Source organism: Camelus ferus, chromosome 27 (genome assembly GCF_009834535.1).
Source record: "Camelus ferus isolate YT-003-E chromosome 27, BCGSAC_Cfer_1.0, whole genome shotgun sequence".
Lineage (NCBI taxonomy): Eukaryota > Metazoa > Chordata > Mammalia > Artiodactyla > Camelidae > Camelus > Camelus ferus.
The window spans coordinates 25,413,116-25,437,455 of NC_045722.1; the positions used below are offsets into that span (position 1 = coordinate 25,413,116).

Sequence of the window (24,340 nt, forward strand, 5' to 3'; positions counted from 1 at the left end):
TGCCCCATGGGCTTCTGAGACCCTTACTCAGCCCTTCCTATTTGCTGGTGAGGTACCAACAAAAGCCTCAATTAGTCCCTGAGGAAGTGTCATCAAAGAGGGAGGAAATAGCTCAAGTGGCAGAGCACATGCTTAGCACGCACAGGGTCCTGTGTTCAGTCCCCAGTCCCTCCTCTAAAAATAAATAAATAAACCTAATTAACCCCCCCAAAATAAATTAAATTAAATCAATTATAAGGATTTGAGGATCCTTAATGACGGGGATAATTAAAAAAAAAAAAAGAAGTGTCATCAGTGTCTACCTACATTCTCCAGGTGACCAGGAAAATGGAGTTTAAAAAAAAAAGCATAATGACTGAGGCTTTTAATTGGCAGTGCCCGTCCAAAACTGTATCTGGTTCTAGAAAGAAAAAGGAAACAAACTTACTGGGGACCCTGCAGGGTCTGGGACAGAGGCACAGGAGGGACATATATTTCCAGGAACAAACACACTCCAGGGAACACAAGTGGTTCCTGGTCTTCCACAGACGGACAGCGAGTGACCAGCTTCCTGTGATGCACCATGGAAATCCAGTCGTGCCCAACAAGCACTTACTTTGTTTCTTCTTTCTTTTTTTTAATGGAGGTACTGGGGATTGAACCTAGGACCTCACGCATGCTAAGCATGCATCCTACCACTGAGCTCTACCATCCACCCACCAACGAGTGTTTACTGAAGACCTTTCATGTTTAGAAAAGTGAGTGAGATTACAGCAAAGAAGATGAAAAGATGCAGTTATTGGCCTTGGGCGACAGACAGGCAGCTGGACACACACGCACGCTCACTCGTGACCGCAGCAAGTCATGGACCAGGATGTGCAAAGTGTCGCTGGGCAGAGAGGGAGCGATTTGCTTCCGGGGGGGCTGGGAGTGGCAGTGACAGGGAAGGCCTTGAAGAGAACATGGGGCCTCATCACAGGAAGACCTTGAATCTCCGGGTCATTGCAAGAGGTCTTGGAGCAAGCACACCCTGCCGCCCCCTGGGGAATGCAGCTGCGGCACCTGGACAGGGTCACACAGCAGCTCTTTGAGGACTCAGAGTAAGCAGCAGCTGTCACCCTAGGGAGGAAGACCAGCACTGAAAGCACCCTAAATGGTGAGCTTTCCACCTTCACCTCGTCTGGACCCACGCGTCACGGGAGCTGGGAGTGGGTGCCGAGGTGGGACAGAGAGAGGTCCAGCTTCAGGAGAAGCCCTCTGCTTCTGTCTCGAGGAGAAGAGACGAGAACTTCCAACGCTCGGAGAAGATGGAGGAAACCCCGTTTGTATTTATTTGCCTCTCTCGCCTCTCGAACCCAGTCTCAGGCAATTTGCTCTGGAGGCGGGCAGCAGAATCAGTGGTAGGAGGGCCATCTGCCGCCCAGGACACTGAGGGAGGTGGTCCTTCCCTCCTGTCCTACCAGTACTTGGCCCTGGATGTCGGTGTTGGTGCAGAATACAAAGCAGATCAAACCCCAGCTTTCTGGCCAGAGGGAGCTCCAGAGAATCAGAAAGTACTGGAAAAACTGTGAGGAGAGAGAGCTTGGCAAAAATGTAAGACAGATTCTAACAGTTTGGCAAAGGCTAAACCAAACTGATGTTGAAACCAACCCCCCGAGGCTGCTCAGAGCACACAGCCCAAACCCAGGAGGACTACCTTAAACAAAAGTCCATATTCTCCACAGAATTTAAACTGACCAGAGTGCCATTCAAAAGGCCCATAACACAGCAGCAAACTTAGCAGCGTGTAAAAAGGAAAGGCTCAGTGCATGTGGAAACGACACGAACAGAAGCCAGTGCCAAGACGACACACGTCCTGGGATTGCCTGACAAGAACTCTGACGCAGCCATTATAACAGTGTCCCAAGAAGGAAGAGAACATTCTAGAAATGAATAGAAAAGAAGTCGCGGCAAAAACTAGAAGATCTAATAAAGAAGAATCAAATAAAAATTCTAGAACCCCCCAAAACACATTAACCAAAACAAAAAGTTCACAGAATTCCATGTATGTGTCCATCATTGGATCACATAAATAATTTATGTGACTTCTCTGTGCTCAAGGAGCGGGAAATGTAACTCCACACTCTGTGTAAGTGTGAGCTGTGCTTCCAAAGAGGACCGCGTGAGAGGGGTGGAGAGAGTTAGTTTACGGCAGAGGGACCTGACAAAGTATCTACAGAGACAAGTCGTGCTGACAGCATGTGCCCTTGACATGAGGTGATGAAATGATGAAAATGGAACTTTATGTCCATGGTCTTCCTCCCCAAACTCATAACTTTAATCACGAAAAAGACATCAGACAAATCCCCATATGAGGACATTCTACAAAATATCTGACCAGTACTCCTCAAAACCATCAAGATCATCAAAAACAAAGGAAGTATGAGAAACTGTTACAGTCAGTAAGAGCCTAAGGGGACATGATGAATGGAATGCGGTCCTGGATGAGATTCTGGAAAACAAAAAGAACATTAGGTGAAAATTAAGATGGTCTGAATATAGGACGGATTTTAGTTAAGTAATTATATATTAATATCAATTTTTTAATTGTAAATATAATAATTAGCAAAGTTAGGTGTAATGAAACACTGAGTGCTATCTTCACAATTTTTCTGTAAATCTAAAACCACTCTATATTAAAAAGTTTATTTTTGAAAAACTACTAAATGGGTTCAGTAGGAAAATGGTGGTAACAGAAGAAAAAGTCAGTGACATCAAAGACAGATCAATAGAAATTATCCAGCTTGAACAAGAGAGAGAAAAAAAAAAGAGAGATAAAGAACAGCCCAGGGGCTCTTGAGAAAACACCAAAAGACCCAGCATTCACGCCATCACATTCTGGAAGTGGAGGAGAAAGTGCAGTGCAGAAAAAGTGTTTTAATGGAATAAAGGCTACAAACTTACCAAATCTGGTGAAAGACACAACCCCACAGACTCAAGAAGCTTAGCAAATCCCAGAGTATAAATCAAAAGAAATCTGTGCCCAAACACGTCACAATCAAACTGCTTAAAACTAAAGACAAAGAAAAACACTGGAAAGCAGGCAGATAAAGACGATTCATTAGTTATAGGCTAATAATGATTGTTGATTTTTCACCGGGTACCATGATGAAATAAAGACATTATCTGAACTTACTCTAAAAAAAAATTGATAAAGGAAGTTCTTCCTACAAAAGGGAAATTGTACCTCAAGGAAACTGGAAGCAACAACAGTGTAAGAAGAACAGCAGAAATTGTAAGTATTTATGTAAATAGAATGGACTATTCTTTTCCTCTTGAGTTCTTAAATATATGCTTTTTGAGTGAAAGTAAAAAAAATATAATATGATCTGATGAGGGTTTCAGTGTACGTAGCTGTACTATATACACCTACAGCATTAGGGGTAAGAGTACGGGGCACATGGACTGATAAGATCTCTTCACTCCACTTGAAGGGGAAAAATACTGATTCTAAGTAAACTGTGACAACTTAAGTATGCATACTGTAATCCTAGAATACACACTAAAAGAGCCAAGCAAGGTGATGCTGTCAAAACACAACAGACCAATTAAAATGGAATACAAAAAATGTTCAAATAACCCAAAAGAAGAGAGGAAAGGGAATGTAGGAACCAAAACCAGAGAATAGTAAGAAAACAAAAAATAAAATGGGAGAGTTAAGCCCAAAGATACTGACAATCACAATAAATGTAAAGGATCTAAGCGTATCAATTAAAAGGGACTGTCTGAATGTATGAAACATGACATAGGTACCAAAAACCAAACAAACAAACCAACCCATTTCAAATGTAATGCTACAGGTAGATTAAAAACAAAGGATAAAACAAGATGTGCCATGCAAACAGAAATCAACATAGCTGGCATGGCTATTTTGGCCCAGAATAATATTTCAGACTTTTCAGGTCATTCAGCCTCTTGTGGCAACTACTCAACACTGCCATCATAGCATGAAAACAGCCACAGATTGTATATAAAAACATGGTGAGGACTGTGTTCAGGTAAAACTCTGTCTATAGAAATAGGTGGTAGGTTGGAATTGACCCACAGGTGACAGTTTGCTGACCCTATTACAGAAGAATTGAACCATACCATCTCTCAGCTGGATCTAATTGATCCACATGGCAGGATACACACTCTTTTTAGATTCATGTGAACATTCACCAAGAGAGACCACACTCTGGGTCATTTAAAAAAATGAACAAATGTGAAAGAATTAAAATCATAAAAAGCATATTCAAGGAGTGGGAAGGGACAAGTGAGGAGTTCAAGAATTACAAATACTGACTATGGTATATATAAAATAGATAAAAAAATATTTATTTTGTACAGCACAGGGAACTATATTCAATATCTTGTAGTAACCTACAATGAAAAAAGAATATAAAAACGAATATTTTATATGCATATGTATGACTGAAACATGCTGTACACCAGAAACTGACACAATGTAACTAACTATACTTCAATTAAAAAAATAATAAAATGATTTAAACTAGTGGAAAAAAAAGCATATTCTATGACAATAATGGATAGATATCAACTGAAGAGGTTAAAATAGAAGTCAGTAACAGAAAGACAATGTGGAAACTCCACAAACACTTGGAAATTAAAGAAAACACTACCAATTTTAAGACTTATTTTTAAAAAACACAGGAAAACATAGTACTGATAAAGGTATAGATACATAGATCAATGGAATAGAATAGAAAGTCTAGAAATAGACCCACACAAATAGGACCAACTGGTTTTCAACAAAGGTGTAAAGACAATTTAATGGAAAAAAGACAGGCTGTCCACAGACGGTGTCTGATTAATTAGCTCCATGCAGAAGAAAGAAGTTTGACACAAACCTCACACCTTACACAAAATTCCACACGAAATGGATTGTGTCTACTGCTGACACACTAAACTACCTTTAAAAAGAAAATGTAGGAGAAACCCTCGTGGGAAGACACATCTTAAGCGTGACCACTAAAGCATGATTCACGAGAGAGACAGTCGGATTTCATTACTCGCTGGAGATGCTCCAAATGCGAGTCACTGGAGGAATCAGAGCCCAGGCCAGAGCCCATGGGAAGCAGATCTTCCCTCCGCACTTGGGGATTTCAGTTGACAGATGGGAGGCATGAAAACCCCAGTGCCTCTGGGCACCCCCGGGGACACCCATGCCATCCTGAGGATGCCAAAGCCTAATGGACTGCTGCCCTGGCTCCACGTGACCTCAGGAAAAACACTCTCTGATACTGTTGGCTGGGGAGCGGGGTCAGGAGAAAGCGGGTTGAACTTTGCATTATAAAGCCCAGATGCACGTTCCTTTGAAATTAGGAAATCCCAGCACATGCCACATCTTCCAAGACAATGACAAGCACGTTCTAAGCACCAGAACCACAATCCGGGTCCAAACCGAGAGGCAGAGGGCAAAGGCCCCTCTCACAGCAGCTGCCAGAAGTGCAAGGCATTCCTTCCTGCTCTGCCCGGGGGATGCTGGTCAGGTGTGAGGCTGCCCAGGCAGAGCCGGGCTCCCTGACATCCGCCCACCTGGGATTCCGCGTTCAGGGTAATGACTTCCTCGTTGTGGTCCAGCAGCTTGCAGGCATACGCGATGTTGATGGCTGTTTCCTGTTTGTCACCGGTGAGAACCCAAATCTGCAGACCCGCCTGACGCAATTTAGCAATGGTTTCCGGGACTCCGTCCTGCAGGCGGTCTTCAATCCCAGTGGCACCTGGTCAAAGGTACGACAGTGTGGGTGAGCCCCCTGCTCCTGGGCTCCAGCCCTGACACAGCAAAGGTGCTGACCCCTCCTGCAGACGGGGCCCTGCTTGTGGTCCGTATCACCTGGAAGCACTCAGGTGATTCCACACTCAGGACAGGGCTCTCCCAACTCCACATGGCAGGGTAACTGGGAGGGGAGATGCTGAATGCAATTCTCCAGCCTTACAGCAGAGCATCTCCAATGCTTCCTACACACAGCTGACTTCCCACTTCACAGACAGCCTGGAAACCAGGCGTGTGCAGAGACGGGGGCAATGACCATGTTCCCAGGGATGAAAAAGTTTAAAAAAATCACCCATCCCATAGAAAGCTTCTGGTGAATGACATCCACAGTGTGTGTTCTCAACAGTCCTTACAGGGAGCTGACGAAACAGACCACAGAGGCCCATTCTTTCTCTTTTTTTTAAGTTAAAAAATTTTTTTAAATGGAGGTACTGGGGATTGAACCCAGGACCTCGTGCAGGCTAAGCACACGCTCTCCCGCTGAGCTATACCCTCCCCCCCATCATTTCTTGAAAGCAACACTGTCTGGAATATGCTTTTTCCACAAACATAGTGATTAAGAGGCAGATTTCCCCCATGCAGGAATCAGGAAAAATATACCACTTGGTGCAGAAAAGCATTCTCTAAAGCCAGCCTCCATTTCTCCTCTGCTTCCAACTTGGGGAGATGGCCTCTGCCTTCCTTCTAGAAGTGCAGCATTGCCTACAGGCCCCCCTCGCCCCAGCCCTGCCTTTCTTTTATGCCATGCTGTTCCCTGTGCGGGGATGTCGCTGTGGACTGAACGTCTGTGTTCCCTCCCTCTTCCAACAAAAACCCATAGGTTGACGCCCTAATCCCTAAGGTGACGGCATTGGGGGGTGGCCTCTGGGAGGTGATTAGGTCATGAGGGTGGAGCCCTCATGAGGGAGATTAGTGCCCTTGTAATAATAAAAGACACAAGAGAGACAGTGTCTCTCTCTCCGTGGTGCAAGGATACAGAAGGAAGGCAGCCGTTTGCAGAACAGGAAGGGAGTCCTTATCAAGAATCAAACTGGCCAGCACCCTGACCTGAGACTTCCAGCCTCCAGGACTACGAGAAATAAAGGCCTGGCTTTTAAGCTACCCAGCCCGTGCTGTTTTGTTAGAGAGGCCCGAAATGACTAAGACAGACACCATTTTCCCTTTCTCTGACTCGAAAAGAAGAGATGGCAGGTGCAGGGAGGGTGAAGTCAAGGTGTAACACACACACAAAAAGTGCACATTTCTTAGATTCACCCTTTAATGCACTTTCACACATCACACACCTGTGTACCCAGCCCTCAGCTCAGGAAACAGGATCACCAACTCCCCAGGAGCCCCCCTCGGGGGTCAGTGGCTGATTTTTCTCTTCCAGCTCATGCAGCCTGTGCAGCGTGTTGGACCTGGACCTCCCACTTGGTAAGTGCACCAGAAGGCTAAGTGGGAACTTGGGAGGAGTCCAGAAAGGATGAGGGGATACTGCACCCAAGCTGCCCTCTGCTCTAAACCACGGAGGCCCCGGTGGGAGGACCAGGCAGGGTGTGGGGCTCAAGGTCTGCTGAGGAATGAAGCACGTTATGTTCCATGCTCACCGTGGGCGTGTCCCTCGGGTCCTGGTCCCCCTCCCCACCCCTAGCTCTGTGGCTCTAGCATTGGAAGAGAGCATGTATCTCTGACCCCTCATCTTTACCGCCCAACAGTGCCAACATCTTTCTGCACATCCTGAGTGTCACATCTGCTGAAGTGTGTTCCCTGATGTGGCGGGGAGAGCAGAGGGAGGGAGGGTCTTGCCCACCTCTGTGTGTTCACAGTGTCTTGTTCACACTTAATAATAATGACTATGGAAAAATCATAATGGTGGCTAATCCTGGTGGATTACCATCTACCAGGAAAAGTTTGCACAGCATCCCCAAGACGTGAGAACTACAATTTCCTCACCACTCAGGGGTGGAAAGCAAGGTGAGGGAGGTGAGTTTAGCAAAGGACGGGCCCATGTGTGGAGGGTGAGAAGGCTAGCTGACCCACAGCCTGGCCACTTCTCTCCCCCCTCCATTGTCCAAGGCTGCCACCATCCTGCCTGGAACACAGACTAGTCTCCTAGCCAGTGACCCTGCCTCTGTCCTTGCCTGCCCCAGAGCCGATCCTCAGAGAAGCCAGAGCACTCCTCTAAACCACCAGGTGAGTTGGAAATCTGGGGACAAATCTAAGCTCTACTGAATTCTCCTATCGTTGTAAACTCTGCTGTTAGATTTTGGTCAATAGGAAAGCAGTCTGGGAGGCATTGTCTTGAGATCCACCCTGCTTTTAACTGCAAACACTGGTCTCAGCTGTCCCACAGTGCCCTGCATGTGAAGATGCTCAATCAATATCTGAATTGACGGGGAAAAAAATGCATTCCCCACGAAGTATGCCTCTGCTCCAAACCTCTGAGCGGCATTACCTGCACTAGGACAACGCTCCCACTATGAGACAGTGCTTTGTGTACAAATCAACCAATTACCCACTCTTCACTAGATAGTGATCTCCTGCAAAAAGGTCTTCTTTCCCCCCATCTTTGTATCCTGGCTGTTTAGCCAGGACCCTCGGTAAATGTCCCCAAGGAAAGAAAGCAGGGATGGTCGCGCACGTAAATTCTGGTCCAGAGGGAGTCTGCCTCTGTTTAGGGAAAATTGAGTACCTTAAAAATACAGCTTCTTACTAACTACTATATATAAAATAGATAAACAATGAGTTTCTTTTGTATAGCACAGGGAACTATATTCAATATCTTGTAGTAACCCTATAATGAAAAAGAAAATACAAACTAATATATGTAGGTATATGTACGACTGGAACATGATGTTGTACACCAGAAACTGACACAACATTGCAAACTGACTATATTACATCATAGACTGACTATGTTACTATATATATATATTTATATATAGCTTCTTTATTTTAGGAGCTAATTGGCCAAAGTAATGGCCTCCCCACTGGGACACTTGACAGACCTTCATCTATACAATGTACAGGTTTGAATCAAACACAGAACACGACCAAAGTCAGAAACAGAGTTATGAAATACGGCATGAACTATGGCTGCGAAAGAAGAGGTAATCTGAAGAACAGTCCTTTTAAGATGACCTGTGTCTTTCTGAGCTCTCCAAAGTAGCTTGTTTGTAATATTATTTATGTGGCTTTGAGTAAATGCCACCTTCTTTACAACCTGATCCCTGGGAGAACCTGGCATTTCGAGATTTATAACCAGGGTAGTGAGTAGGGTTCAAGTTGGTGCCACCAAGCCCCACTGGGCTCAGATGTCAGGCAGCTTTTAATGAGGTGGGGATCCCACCAACTGAGGAGCTGCAGATGACATTTGTAGAAAAGAGCAAGATAGCCTGGAGAAAGTGAGCAGAATGTAGGTTCTTGGCCAGAACACGGTGGAAAAGAAAATTTCAAGAGCACAGTGTGAATGATGATCATTCCCCTCACGGTTCTCTGATGTTCTTTAATGTAAGAACCTAAGTAAAAAGATTCCAGTGGGGCTTTGGGATATTAAATTTGGCTTGGGCACATTAAATATCTAAAAGCTCACTCCACATTTCTCAAATGTGACTCTGAGGAGTTGGAGCACTGTGCCCGTGGAAGACTCAGTGGTGAGCAGTGAGGCGGTGGCTCTCCCATTCTCCAGCTTGGCCTCCTCATCTCCAAGCCATAAACATTCCAAACTGTAGGGGATGGTTAAGTGTCTCCCAGCCGGCTTGCAGGAGGAAGGCTGACTTGCTGCTTTTGCCATTTCTGTGGTGCAAGCACACACACCTTGGGTGATTTCAAGCCACCAAAACAGCACTGGAGCAGGTGAGGGTAGAGCTCAGTGGTAGAGTGTGTGCTTAGCATGCCTGAGGTCCTGGGTTCAATCCCCAGTACTGCCATTAAAAATAGTAAACAAATAAATGAATAAATAAACCTAATTACCTCTCCCCCTAATTAAAAAAAAAAAAGCATCAGAAGGCTATGCAAAATTCCTGAGAATGCATGCAAAACAGCAAAGTGACCGCAAAATTCCTGAAAACTTAGCAGCAGGCTCCGGCCAAAGGGCATGAGCAGACTCCAGCGTGCTGCCCATGTCCTGGTGGGCAGTCCTGGGGCTCCTTCCCCGACCCAGCTCAGAGCCACCCTAATACACCTCTGGAGAGAAGCATCTGCCTGGGGATGACAAACATGCTTGAATCAGAATTCTGAACCATTTTACTGCCAGGACACTGACCTGACCCCAACAGAAAGGGCTGGAGGAGGGAAAAGTAGAAAACCCTATTTTTAGAGGTTTGCACAATTGTCCAAGTAAAAATGCCAGAACCTGAGCCAGGAAGCAATTCCTGGGGAAAAGATCTAGGAAGATGAGTTGATTTCAAGTTCAGGATGATCCTAGGGTGAACTAGGGCTGTTTAAAATTCAGGATATGTTAACAGACATACAGCATGTGGGCCAAGGGAGGTGACAGGTGCCCAACCACCAGAGAGTTGTACAGGAGAGGCTAGCCAGGCCATTCAGGTGTGGAGCCTTCATCACTGCGCAGCTGCTAGGTGTGGACCTGGAGTCTGCACCTTGCTCAGCCCTTCGCTGCATCCCCTCTGCTCACCCTCACAGGACTATTACTTCCCCTTAGCGGATAAGGAAACTGGTATGCACGTGCCCAGGCTCACATGACCAGTAAGCAGCAGAGCCAGGACTGGACCACTGAGCCAGGGCAGGGAGGCAGATTTCACTCTACTCAGTAAGTTAGAGCTGTGGCGGGGGTGAGGGGAGAGGAGCTGCTCCTAGGGGAGGGCACCTGCAGTGGAGGTCAGAGAGGCCGGGCAGGTGCATCCTGCCCTCCAGACAGGACAACCAGCAGGACCTCCTCCCATTCCACAGGCCTATCAACTATCTTTTGGAGAAGCTCCTTCCAGATGTGAACAGCATTCAGTAAATCAAAACCTGGCAGCCTCGACGAGGCACAGCCCGTTTCCAAGTGTTTCATTTAATTCACCCCCAGGGATACCACTCAGGATGCCTCTGGGGCTCTGGGTCCTCGGACTGTTTTGAATTGTACATGGCCTCCTATAGGACAACGTGGACAAAAGAGAATATCATACAAAGTGTGTATATGTGATGCTCTTAAGTATATGAGTACTCTACTCCATTGCAGACGCATATGTAGATATATCGATATCCCAACTCGTTTGCCCAGGGAGGAGGCCAAACGAATTACAGCCTTTCTTGTTGAAAGGTGAACCCTCATTTATCTGTGCCCCGGGAAGATCATCTGACCACCAGCACCATGGGATGGCGAGGGTGTACACACGCACAGCACTGTCCCAACGAGCTCCTGTTGAGTGTACAGACAGCGCAAATACAAAGACTCCTCTAATTTAATACATACGTCAATAAATATTACGTACTTTAAATACTTAATCAAATGAATACTGAAGTAATAAAATACTTTTATAGACACTAATATGAATTCAGTAGCAAATATGAGCACATTGTAGTAAAAATTAGCCTTCTTTTTTGGGGGGGGTGTTAATTCAAATTGAATTTTTGAAACATTCACAAGATGTGAGTGGAGTCCAATGGTTTCTGTGTTTCCTGGATGGGGGAGATCTTGTCAAGCATCCATTGTTGAGAAGCCTTACTCCTCATCACTATTTTTGGTGGGAAAGTAGGGTTTCAGGGGAGGCAAGTCGGGTGTGGTTGCAGTGTCTGGCCGGAGTGGCATATGAAATGTCACAGAGGGACACAGTGAGAATATTCAATCAAGGCCAGCAGCCCCCACACCGGGGTGGGTCCCCGCTGCGTCAGGCCAGAGGGGTCTTAAACAGGCCCGCGTGTGCGCAGATGTCACAGAGGGACACAGTGAGAATATTCAATCAAGGCCAGCAGCCCCCACACCGGGGTGGGTCCCCGCTGCGTCAGGCCAGAGGGGTCTTAAACAGGCCCGCGTGCGCGCAGAGCTGCCACTGGCTAAAGGCACCGGCACCTCCCGGTCCAGGATGCTGCAAACTCCGCGCGGCTCCACATGACATCCTCTCGAGAGCGTAATTACCCAACAGATGCAGATTCGTCTCCAGGCGCAGGGCAGACTGAAAGAGGAGCTCCTCGCGGTTGTCCAGGGCAGATTCCGCTTCCAAGTGGCTTTGCAGCCAACAGGCATACTCCTCTTTGCTCAGAACCTGGGAGAGACCCGTTGATGAGCGCCCGCAGGCCGAGCCCCGCCGGCCCTGTCCTCCCGCGGAGCCACGCCCACTCACCCTCTTGGCGATGCACAAGGTGCGCAGGCCCTCCACCGCGTACAGGTTGAGGTAATTCTGAGTCTTGCTTCGGATTTTCTTTTGATGCCTTCCCCTGGCGTCATCTAAGTTGGAGGAGAAGCAGAAACGACAGAGGAGTGAGGACAGCAGAGCCCGGTGGAGGACCCTGGGTGGACCTCCCCGGCCACTTTGCCCATCGACATCACGCTGCGTCCGCGGATCATGCAGAGGGAGAGCTCGGCACCAGCAGAGGTTCTAGCCGGGAACCCTTCCCACCCGTGGAAAGAAAACAGCCACGTGTTAAGGCCTCTAATGGAATCATGCTCACAGAGACGGAACATAGCATGGTGGCTGCCAGGGGCTGGAGGGAGGGGAGAAAGTCGTACAGAGCTTCAGTTTTACAAGATTAAAAAGTTCTGGAGTTCTGCTGCACAGCAATGCAAATAAACTCGCCACTACTGAGCTGTACACCTAAAAATGGTTAAGATAGTACATGTATGTTGTTTTCTTAAAAATCACAATTAAAAAAAAAAAAAAAAAGCTAAGAAATCAGCTGTCAGCTAGTAAGAGTTTCCCAAACATCCACCCTTTTCTGTTTTCTGCAGACCCAGATGTGGAGCAGGCTGGCGTGTTTCCAGTCTGCAGAAGTGCTGACTCTGAGCCTCACCCAACTGCGGAATCCACGGCAAAATGACACACACCTTCTTAACTCCACCATGTTCTGGGGGCAATAATTATGAGCGAGAAGGCAGAAGGCAATTCAGTTTCCGCACGCTAACAGTGTGAGTGAGTGCATGAGTGTGTTTTGGGGCCAGTGAGGAGGACGTGGCCATCCCCGTTCTGCCTCCTGCTAGCTGGCCGCATTTGGAATGCTGGCCAGAATTTGGCTACAATTCATCAAGCAGCAATGCCACAAGAGTATCCTTTCGCGATGACTGATTCCAACCACCTGCAGTGAGGGGCACCCTGAGCACATCTGCTCCACTCGGTTTATCCTACGTCTGTTTCATTCCCTGTCAATAGTACACACGTTCAATAAAAACTTAAAAGTCAGATGTTACTTTAAAAAGAAACTTGTTGTCTTTTTGACTGCTTCTAATATCCCTTGTTGAAATGAGAATGTCATATAAACAAAAGCTCACTAAGAGTGATCTGCCGTCCCTTTGTCCAGGAGGTGGACATATAAACGGAGGCACATAAACTTCCTGTTTATGAAAAATCATATTTAATAATAACAATAAGGGCACAAATGAACTACTTACTATTTATAACTAAGATGACTGATTTCTTGAATATGTGTAAGCACATCTGACTGTCCTTTATGACTGGATTGCCGCATTCTATTGATTTTTATTTTGTGGTTGGCTTTATTCCTTTGATAATTATGTAAGTTTAAAAAGCTAAAGCTCTAATCTGCTCTCAGAAACAATGATCAGTACACATATGTAAATTTTAAAAAAACTGCAGTATATTGTATATATGTATTTACATGCAATATAATGTGTGTGTGTGCAGTCAAACTGTAATAATTCTACCTAATAAAACTGAAAAAGGAAAAAAAAAAAGAAAAATCATATTTAATAGAAAGTCCAATTTCTATCCCCCGTACACCAGTAATGTTGCCAGACAGAAGATGCCTAAATGGCACACTGGACATACCTTTCACTAAAAATACTATTTCTCGTTTACCTGAAATTAAATTTTAACTAGATATTCAATATATTTAATTTGCTAATTCTAGCCATCCTACCTTCCAGTGATGAGGCCCCTGGTCTGGGGAAGGCAATCTATGATCCAAGTCAGCTCCTTGACAAACAGGACCTGGGAGAGGCTCTCTTAACCTCGGAGGGGAGTGCTCTCTCCATGGAGATGACAGCGCCCCCTAAAGACCAAAGATTGGTCCCCTGGGGGCAAAAAAGTCTTTCTATGCATAAAGCACAGATCTACAGAAAGTCCATAAACAGACATACAGCACATCTGTGGCATTAAAATGTCATGGGTGGACAATTAGGAAAAAAATCCAAGACGACTCCCTAAGGGGGCAGTGAAAATAGAGGGTTGGGCACCCCTGCCCGAGACTTCAAGGGATTTAAGTTTCCTGAAAAGATGACACTGAAAGTCATCTTGATTTTGACTACCGTTTATTCCTGGTGTTGTGATAACATTATTCCAGATTCTGACTGTTCTTTGAGCAAAGACATCTGAGGGACCTGGATGTGATATTAATAAAGTGCTTCAGGTGTCTGGGGGGTGGGGGGAGGGTAAGGCTGCACTCCGGGGAGGGAGCAGGGTGCATGGCCTTTAACCACCTTGGTCAAAACAAAACTAATGAATGAAAAAGAATATGAAATGTACATATGTGTATGATTGAAACATGACGCTGTACACCAGAAATCGACACATTATAACTGGCTATGCTTCAATTAAAACAAACAAACAAAAAACTAATGAGTGAGAGAAGGCAGGCCAGGCCACTCAGGACCTAGGGGGCCCTGGATGAAGGTTTGGTCACACACCGTGGTGTTTCTGTTTGGGACGGAGTCTACCCAGCCCTGCAGGGAGAGAAACCGTGACCACCACCTGGTGGCCCTCCCTCCTCCTCTATTCTTTGCCCTTGGAGGAGGGTGGAGCCGTCTGCAGCTCTGTGCCTTAAAAACCACACAAAGTGGCAACTGGACTGAACCTCTGGTGAGTGAATCTTAAGGAAAAGAAACCACAGAGAGGGGAAAGGGACCACACTTAAGCTTTATGCCTGTAACACACCAGGCACAGGTGCTAGGAGTTTGGACAGGGGTTTGCTGTCAGGTCAGCATCCTGACTTCCTCTGTACAGATGGGAGACTGAGGCACGGGGAGAGTGAGTGACTTGCCCAGGGTCACTCCAGCCCATAAGACTTGGAATTTGAATAGAGGTCTGTAGGTCCTGGATGGGGTAGAGTCCCTGCTTTCTACCCGATCCCACCTAACTTATTGCCAGGCCATGTCCTTCGAACACGACGCATTCCCCATCCACCTCCCCGTGTCTTTTTTGATCAAAGTGTTGCAAGCTCTTTGAAGAAAGATGCAGGACACTCCGATGCTCTCCTCCCTGTATCCCCTGCACACAGGCAGAGCAACCTGGCCACAGTGCTGCACGTCACAGGCAGCCATCTGCAAATCTGCTCTGCTCCATACCCCACCCACTCCCTCACTCCCAATATGAAAACTGAATGAGTTATGCACAATGCCAGGGTGTCACTGGTGGATAACTTCAAGATGACCCCAGAGCCATCCCTTCCCTTGGGAAACCGCTGGGGGCTCTGAATGCCCTGAATCTTAAACTGCCTGACGTCTACGTGTAGATCTTCCCTCTCCAAGCCTCCCTGAAGCGCACATTGCTTGGAAATTCCCAGAGGAAGGTGGAGACTTACACAAACTTCTTGTTTTTGATTTGTACCCTCCAACATCATGGTTTGAGCAATGTGAGAGTTAAGATGACGTCGTGCTTTTACTTTTTCCATGGTGCAACAGATGGAAGGCTTTGCTCTTTCTTACCTGCAGTTAATTCCTCCCGGGGACCCATAAGGAGGAGGTGGGCAGCAGCAGGTGAGGTGGGTGCCAGAGCAAAGCTTACACTGGGGCTGCAGGACAGAAGGGATGGGGGTCTAGAAGGCCCGCCAGCTTGCACTTGGGCTCCCTTCACCCCCTGACCTTGAAGCTGACTCTGAGAGATAGAAGTTTTGTTTGTGCTTTGTCTAGACATTTGAAGCTTTTTATTCATTTTTCAAAAAGTGCACTGCCAGCCAAGTATGAGCGTGGCCACTGCTGCAGGCTTCTCGGCGGCTCTGATGCCCCTCACACAGGTCAGCAGGCTCCCTGCTCTCTCTCTCGGCTGGGGGTCAGCCTCTCTGGCCATCCCACCCTACCCTTGCTGGTTAGTGCTGGTTTGGCTATTCACCCTATCCATAACCCACTGCAGGTGTTAAAGTCCAAAACACAGAGGTCTGTTAAACTGTCTTTACAAGAAGGCTGTAGAATTCTTTTAAAAAAATAATCAAAAGGCTCCTTTATTGTAAATGTAGATAATACCATAATTCATCAAAATAATTTATAATAGTTAACTGCTTCTTAAATATAATCTTATAAATGATGCCTTTTGAAGTTAAAAGTAATGTGGATTCAGTTCATTTAAAATTATTTAGAACAGGGTAATAGAAATTAAAAAAAAATTAACTGCCACCTATAAAGTCTTCTAAGAAAGGAAATCATGACAAGTTCTTGATGAGATAAACACCACTCCATTATTAAAGGAGATCAAGAAGAAGCATAAAGTTAAAAAGCACAAAGGTAATGTTTTTGCAGTAGAAGGAAATCTACTCAGGAAGGACCATATCTACAGTTTTTCTTTCATGTGGATACAAAGGCTAATTTCAGAATGAAGGTGGCTCTCTGAACAAAATCAGCCTGAAACTTGGACTCCATGTCTTCCCTGGGGCAGAATCACCACCTGATGGGAAGGCAAAACCCGTCCCCCCACCCCCCCCCAGTAGGTCATCCCCAAGAAAGGCCCTCCATTGAAACCAGACGCCATTTGCAATTCACTCAGATGCCTTTAGGAGGGAATAGCTCTGTGCCAGGAAAAAGGATTTCCTGTCTGCAGAGTTCCTGCGGTAGTCAGGAGTCCTGCTCTGAGGCACTGTGATTATGGGGAGAGGACGAGAGGACCGTGGGAAGTTAAGCAGTATTCCCTAGCTCCACTCCTGAGCTCCAGAGGGGCATATCCAGTGTACAGGGCTTCACACAGGTGGTACCCAGAGCTGTTTCCAGGATACAGCAAGGAGGGAGGCAGCGGAATTATGTGATCCCTCTCCATCTGCCAGCAGCATCCTCACCTCCACCCTGCTTCTTTCCCCTAGAGGTCAGACGTCCCCTCCTTTGTCCTTTGGGTACAGAGGGAGGTGTAACCAGCTTTCCTAGTGGGCACCCAGGTTCTCCCCCTCCCAAGTCCAGTAGCATTTGTTCCTGGAAAAGAGGGGCAAGTCCTCCTGCTAAACAAAGTTCCACCCTCTATACCAGTGGTTTCTGAACTCCACTTTTCAACCCCAAAGTTGCATGGAACTCTAGCACAAAAGAGACCAAGATGGAGCTTCTCGGCCCCACAGCGGCCAGAGGCCTGCAGTCCCCACTACCCTGGCCCCCACTGAGGCCTGAGGCAGCTCCACAAATGGGCTAAAAACCATGGCCTGGGTGTCACAGGTGCTCCAGGTCCAGACAGTCACAGGGCAGAAGGGAACCTCCTGGGACTTCTGGCCCGAAGTTCTTAACCTTCACTGTCCAGATTTAAAACCTGATGCTGGGCCTCACCCCCAGGAATGCCCAACCCCATTCTCTGGAGGCTGGTTCAGACACTGAAGCCCTCCATCCCCCACCCGCACCGCGCATTCCAATCCAAACCCTTCAAGGGAGAATTTCTGGCCACCCAGAGAGGCAAAGCTCCGATGGGGGGAGGGGGTGATTTCTGGGGACGCCCCCAGCCCCTGCGCTGAGTGGGTGGGGAGCTGCGAGCAGAGGGAGCAGGGTACCTGCGGAGCAGGGCAGCAGGAGGTCCATGACCACCGAGTCGGCCCCCTTGGTATAGACGTTAATCTCATCGGTGAGCGGGTGCCTGATCACCACCGACATCCTCTTGCGGATGGAGTCGAAGCCCAGCGTGTGCAGGAGCTCGAAGGTGAGGCGGCCCAGGTGGGGCAGCTCCACTGACACCTGGTCGTGCAGCCGGTCCACGAGCTTGCAGTTGTAGGCGCGGGCGGCGTAGACAAGCGCCGCCTCGTCGGGGCTCTCAGCCTCGTAGCGCAGCTCGCCCTCGGGCCCGGGCTGGGACTGGGGCTCGGGCTCCGGCTCCGGCTGCGGCTCCCGCGCCGCCGCGCACTGGGCCGCCCAGCCGCGCGCTCCGCTGCTGTAGCCGTTGCTGGCGAGGGCCGGGGCCGGCGGGCCCAGCCGCTCCTCCAGCCCGAGCAGCGCGCTGTCGTTGGGCAGGGTGGACAGGAAGCTGGACCCCGCCTTGTGGGCGGGCTTGGTGGCGGCCACGCTCCCGATGCTGCTGCAGCTCGAGGTCAGGCGGCTGGGCGTGAACCGCCGCAGGAAGTCCTCTATCGTCTTCACCGGGGACTTCAGCTCAAACCGCACCCTCACCTGCTGGAGAGGCGGGCAGAAAGGCAGGTGAGGGGCTCACCCCGACCCCCACAGGGCCCTCCTCCACTTCCCGGGTGGGGCCGGGAACACAGATTTCCCACTCAAAACTGCAACCAGGCCAGGGTCTCGTCCCTCCGCCTCGTCCACTTCCCCTAACCAAAGGCTATGCAGTAGTTACTCCTTCTTTCAGGATTTGCTTGTAGGGTAGCCGCAGCCCAGGCCCTGGGACTGACTCCGCAGGCCAGTGTGGCAGGAGCACGAGCAGGAGGGGCACACGCTGCTGCCAGATATGCCACTGCGGCGAAGAGGGCAGAGACCCCTTGTTTAGCCTCCATCACCCACCAATGGCTCCACTGGCAGAACCTGCTGGAAGGGCTGGCCCGGGAGGAGGGGAAAGGATCTGGGAGAGTAGGGGGCCCGGGGACATGGCATGCATCCAGCCCTAGAAGACCTTCATTTGTATCCACTTAAAGTTGCCTGGGTGCATCGCGCTCAGCCATGCTGAGGTGCACCCACCACCTGACACCACCTGGCCCACCTGGACGACCTTCTGAGGAGCTCCTGGGTTCACAGAGGCTCCTTTCACACAGAAAACCTTACTCTCTTCGGAGAGAATCTTCATGATAACCCAAACAAAACCCAGCTCGAGGACTGCCATGTTCCCACCACCTTCAGTCACTTCCCACTGATTCTCAACCACTCCTTGAATGACAATGTTATGAACGCCAAATACAGTTACTGTGTGCCCAGCCCTACTTGGAACCCTGGCCCTAAAGCCCCACCACCGCGCCCACGTCCCAGACACAGGAAGGGACTGGCTGGTGTCAAAGTCAGGATTCAGGTCCCAGCAGCTCCTCCAGGAGTCTCAGCCCCAGCCTGTTCTGTCCTCGCTGTACCCTGCAGCACTGGGAGGCAGGTCGGGTGGCCACCCTCCTGGCTGCTCTGTGTCCCTCTCATCCCGGGCTCCACAGCTGTCTCCGGCCATCCATCCTCCTCCCCTGGCCACAATCCTAACACCTGCCCACTAGTCTGGGAACGTCCCTGCAGAACTAGTGAGCTGGTCTGCTCTATCTGAAGTTCCCAGCTGCAACCCCTTAGACCAGAGAGCAGTGCTGAGCGACTCTGGCTCCTGTGGGAAACTGATGATAGGGGGGCCACCCTGAAGGTCAGGGGCTCTGCGGGCTCGCAGGGACGGGGACTCCAGAACTTGCCTTTTGTCGTGGCTGATCGGGGGACGTGACCACCACTGTGTTGCAGATGGTGAGGGCGATGAAGAAGTCGAAGATGTCAGACAGCTCCGGCGAGAGGTGGGCCAGCGGGTGTTCCTGGTGTCTCGCGAAGGCCAGGCACCTGCCGCACTCACTCACCTTCTCCAGCAGCTTTGGGTCGGGCGTGATGTCTTTCTCCTGGGGAGGACACAGAGGCCGAGGGGTCAGTCTGACCCAGTGACCTGCCAAGCATCTTTTTTTTTTAAATAGACTTTTTTTTTCCCCTTCAATTATTATTATTTTTTGGGGGGGGAGGGAAGGGATTTATTTTATTTATTTATTTTTTAATGGAGGTACTAGGGATGGAACCCAGAACCTTGTGCATGCTCGGCACCCACTCTGCCACTGAGCTATACACCCTCCCCACCCCGCCTGCCAGGTGTCTTGGTGCTTGACTATTTAGTATGCCTTGATTTTACTAGAAGCTGTGAACCTCACCTCACCTCACATATACACATATGTCTTTTTGTAATAATACATCATGTATGATTTTAATTATATAAGAATATACAGTTGACACCTGAAATGAAATGCATATATTATATACAATAAGGTACACACGTCCTTTTTATAAAATAATACTCCTAAGAATATACATTATTATAAAGTAACATATCTTACTCAGATTTGGAAAAATAAGAGAGTAATAGGGAAAAACCTAACAAATTTGTATCACACCACCTCACGGTAATATGCACTTTTTGAAAAGCATGCATCTACCTTTCCTTCCAGTCTTTTTTCTACATATTTACATTTTATAGAATCAAAATATTTTATACATAAACTGGAAGTTTCTATTTTCCCCAGAAACATTATATTGCCTCAACTTTACCAGGCCTTTAAAAGCTATTTGAAAACACAGTTTTTTTTAACTTAGTTAATTTTTATTGTTGTTGAATTAATAATATTTTTATTGATGTATAGTTGATTTACCATGTTGTGTTGGTTTCAGGTGTACGGCAAAGTGATTCAGTTATACATACACATGTATATTCTTTTTTGGATTCTTTTCCATTAAAGGTCATTCTGAAATTGACTGTAGCTCCCTGTGCTATCCAGTAGGTCCTTGTGGTTTATCTATTTTACATAGATTGTGTATATGTTAGTCCCAAACTCCTAATTTATCCCTACCCTCCACCCTTTTCCCCTTATGATAACCACAGTTTGTTTTCTAAGTCTGTGAGTCTGAAAACACAATTTTTTAAGTTTCAAAACAGACATACCATCATTTACTTGACCATTTTCTTTATCACTGGATGCACGTTTGCACTGCTTACTGACATAACTAACACACTGATAAGCTTCTGTATAGAGAAATCCTTGATTGAATCACTGACTTTCTAGGTCAGAGAGTTGGAACACTTCGAATACTCTTGACCCATACTGACTGCTAAATCACGTCAGGAAAACTTGTTCCAACACAGCCTCCCTCCTGCCCTGCGTGAGAGCTCCCTACCCACGTGCCCTGTGTAAACCCACCAATCAGCGACCACCATTCTAGGTGACCTCTATTCAAACGGAAGTTTCTACAGGGGTTTCAAAGGATGTAAAGGAACGAGGCCACCAAACGTGAGCAAAATGGTTTCTCCCTCTCTGGTCTTCAAAAATTTTAGAAGTGAAAGTGTCTTTTAGAAGTTATCATGCACTTCTGGAAACTTCCCTGTCAGATGAGAATGCCCTGTAAATATTTGGGCAGCTGACAAGGCAAGGGAGAAAGATGTTTATTAAATTTGGGCTCATCTAACTAAAACTTCTATTTTTTAATTTGAGTTTGCTTTTTCACAGCTGTTATCTTGCTCTGACACTTGTTTTCGTTTCATATGATGGGACAGTCTTCCTCTCCATCACCCGTCTGGGTGGATCACTGGCAGTCCCCAGCCTGAGAAGCTTGGTAAGGGGACCGTGTCAGTGTTTGGAAAAGATACAGCAGTGTGAATCGGGGGAAGGCCCTGGCCAGAGGAACGTCCCCTAACTGAACAGAGGTGACCCCCACCAGCAAGAGCTCACTTGTACCGTGAAGCACAGACACTTCCGGTGAGCCAGAGTTGGAGGGCAGGTGACAGCAGGAAGGAGTGGGGCGGGACTCACCATGGGGCTGCTGAAGGCCGTGTGCTTGGACAGCATGCTGGCCAGCTTGGCCTCAGCGCGGCTGCCTGTGCGCCGGTGCGACCTGGTGCTCTGGCTCCTGTGCACGATGCGGACGCTCTGGTGGCTCCCGGAGCTGCCGCGCTGGGGCAACGAGCCCCCTCTGGGCACCACCTCCTCCTCTTCTGAGTCTGCCTCCTGGTACCTGGCCAGACGCCGGGCTGCAGGGAGAGGGACAGAGTGACACACCATGGGGAGGCTGGGCATGAAACTGACTCCACGCAACAGTTTCAAGCAGGGAGCCCCTGCCACCGTCGCTCCCTAGTGGCAAGGCCACGTTTGACAGGGGTTTCCACTGAGAGGTGGGGGCTGTTGTCATTTACGTGTGCCTTCAGTCAACCCCATTTCACAGGTGAGAAGACTGAGTCTCAGCTCATTAAGGTCACAGGAAGCAGAGGCAGGGCGTGGAGACAGCACTCAGACCCCATGGGATACCAAGGCTCCGTTTCTGTCTGATGGCACAGAGGCCATCCCACCCCACAAACAAGTCACATGTGGGTGGAGACAGGTTCACATACAGCCCCTCTGTTCAGGGGGAGCCCAGGTGTAAACGGGGTGGGTGGGCTGGTGTGACCCCTGAGGCTCATCCTGGGGTCACAGGGCCACCTCCCCACTGGAGCCATCAGGACAGATCACGTGTTGAGCATCTGCCCTGTGGTCACGCAGACGTAACAGTTCTTAGGCCGTGTGGATGGCGCTTTCCCACAGGGGGCTCCTTGCTCAGGGTCAGGGGTGGGGAGGGTACTGTCCGCACTCACCCCACAAGGATGAAGCACCCTGCATCAGGGAGGCTCCCAGCCCCCCTGGGGTCGCACAGCGTGGAGGAGCCAGAGTTCAGGTCCCCCCAGCAGAGCTCCCAGGAGGAGCCTGACCTGATGCCTGAGCCCTTAGGGGCCGCTGGGAAGCCATGGTCCCTGTGGCCACCAGGGCCCTCGGGGGTTCACAGAAGTACACCTGCAGCGCTGCTCTCGTTGAGGGAGGCTCTCAGCACATTTTCCTGGCTTCGCCCAGTTAGTTCAGCTTGTTCCATCCGTGGATGAGCGAGAGGAGGTTAGTCAAGAGGACGTCTCACTCAGTAAGTGACTTGTGAGAGCTTCAAAACAGGTCCAGTGCTGGGCGGCAGCGCAAGACATCCTAACGCGAAGCGGTCTGCGAGAGCGGCTGCGAGGGTCTCTGGCCTGGGCATGCGTGGCACAATCTGCCCCATGGGCCAGGCCTTGCACTCAGCATCTTCCAAATAAAGACCTTTCTTTAGAGATAAGGCAAGGGAAGTCACCTGCCCGTGGTCACAAGGCTGGGTAACTGCTGACGCCAGGATCCCAACTCAGGGAACTCCTAGTTCCAGGAGCAAAACAGACTCCTGCGTGTCCCCCCGCTCCCGGCAGCGCAGTGGCGAGTGGATGGAGAAGAGAAAAGCCTGGACCAGTCCGTCCAGCTTGTAGGCTTGGGCATCACAAGCGTGGTGTCAGCCTTCCGACGGCTCGCCTGCCCTGCCCACCCTCCCATAGCAGTGATCAGATGTTAGCCTAAAAGTGGCCATGCCTCAGGCCCCTGCTGGTGTGTCTGTGCTCTGTGCCCGTGCAGCAGTTTCTGGCCAGCAGTGGCCTCAGCGATGCCCTCGGTGTCCTTGGGGAAGACGGAGACAAGGAGCAGGTGATGCGGGCCCTGGTCCTGTACCATCACCAGGACACAAGGTAGAGAGGGACACGCCCACGGTCTGTGTGGCCAGTGCAGTACACATGAGCTGGGCTCAGCGCTCAAGCAAATCCACCTGAATTCATTTCACCAACCAGCTCTGAGAGGTCGGATCACGGGAGCAGCTGGGGAAGGTGCTCTTGGCCCCGGGGCACATCAGTCACTGGTCCAGCTCTTCCTTAAAAGTGCTGCAGACACACCTGGTTGGTTCAGTCTTCCCCAGAAACGCTGTCCTGTGTCTTCCAGGGAGATGGACCCCTTTGCTTTACGGTACGCATCTGACAACTGTCAAAATCTTCCTGGAGTCTTATTTGGGATTCTGCCCACGGAGCTTCAGTTCCAGCGTTCAAAGGCTGACCTCAGACCTGGGTCCTCCGACTGACTCCTTTACAACTAGGCTGAGCTCTGCTTTCAGGCCAGCGAACTCGTCTGCACAAGGCTGAGGAGTCAAGGGAAGTGAACCGAGAGAGGGAGGCAGGTGGGTGGGGGGGCCACTGTTACTGACCGCTTCTTTTGGGTGGCAAATCAAACGCGAAACAAAGCAGATCCATTTCTGTACCTTCTGCTAAGATGATAAATTTTATGTGAAGGACACTAGTGGATATCATGATAATTCTTGGTTTTATATATATATATATAATATATTATATTATATATATATATATATGGGGAAAGTAATTAGGTTTATTTGTTTATTTTTTTAATGGAGGCACTGGGGATTGAACTCAGGACCTCATGCATGCTAAGCACACACTCTACTACTGAGCTATACCTGCCCCTGCTTTGGTTTTATAAAACTCACAAAAATCTCATGCTTCCAACAGATCTTTCCCACCAAATGCCCCTGAAAAGCAGTCTTCTGTTGACGCCCACGTGCTGTCCCCCAGTTCTGGATTTGCCTCTGTTTCCACGCAAGGCTTCTCTGATGCTCTCAGATGCTGGTACAGGAAAGGAGGGGAGTCCTGCTGGTACAGAGCAGGTGACCCTACTCAGAGGTAC

General features: G+C 48.7%; 1 protein-coding gene across 5 annotated transcripts in view; it reads right to left on the bottom strand.

The window, feature by feature from the left end:
* The window catches only part of ATP10A (ATPase phospholipid transporting 10A (putative)), a 158,773-nt gene that overhangs the window by 15,735 nt on the left and 118,698 nt on the right, over positions 1–24,340 (bottom strand). For 3 of the 5 annotated variants that reach the window (XM_032469262.1, XM_032469260.1, XM_032469263.1), the window contains 6 exons: positions 21,590–21,807; positions 19,445–19,639; positions 17,624–18,236; positions 12,064–12,167; positions 11,859–11,985; positions 5,557–5,741 (listed from right to left, as the gene is read on the bottom strand). In XM_032469262.1, the coding sequence (XP_032325153.1) occupies positions 5,557–5,741; positions 11,859–11,985; positions 12,064–12,167; positions 17,624–18,236; positions 19,445–19,639; positions 21,590–21,807 (1,442 nt within the window). The remainder of the gene's footprint in view (positions 1–5,556; positions 5,742–11,858; positions 11,986–12,063; positions 12,168–17,623; positions 18,237–19,444; positions 19,640–21,589; positions 21,808–24,340) is intronic. The other 2 variants (XM_032469261.1, XM_032469264.1) reach the window with 1 other exon arrangement.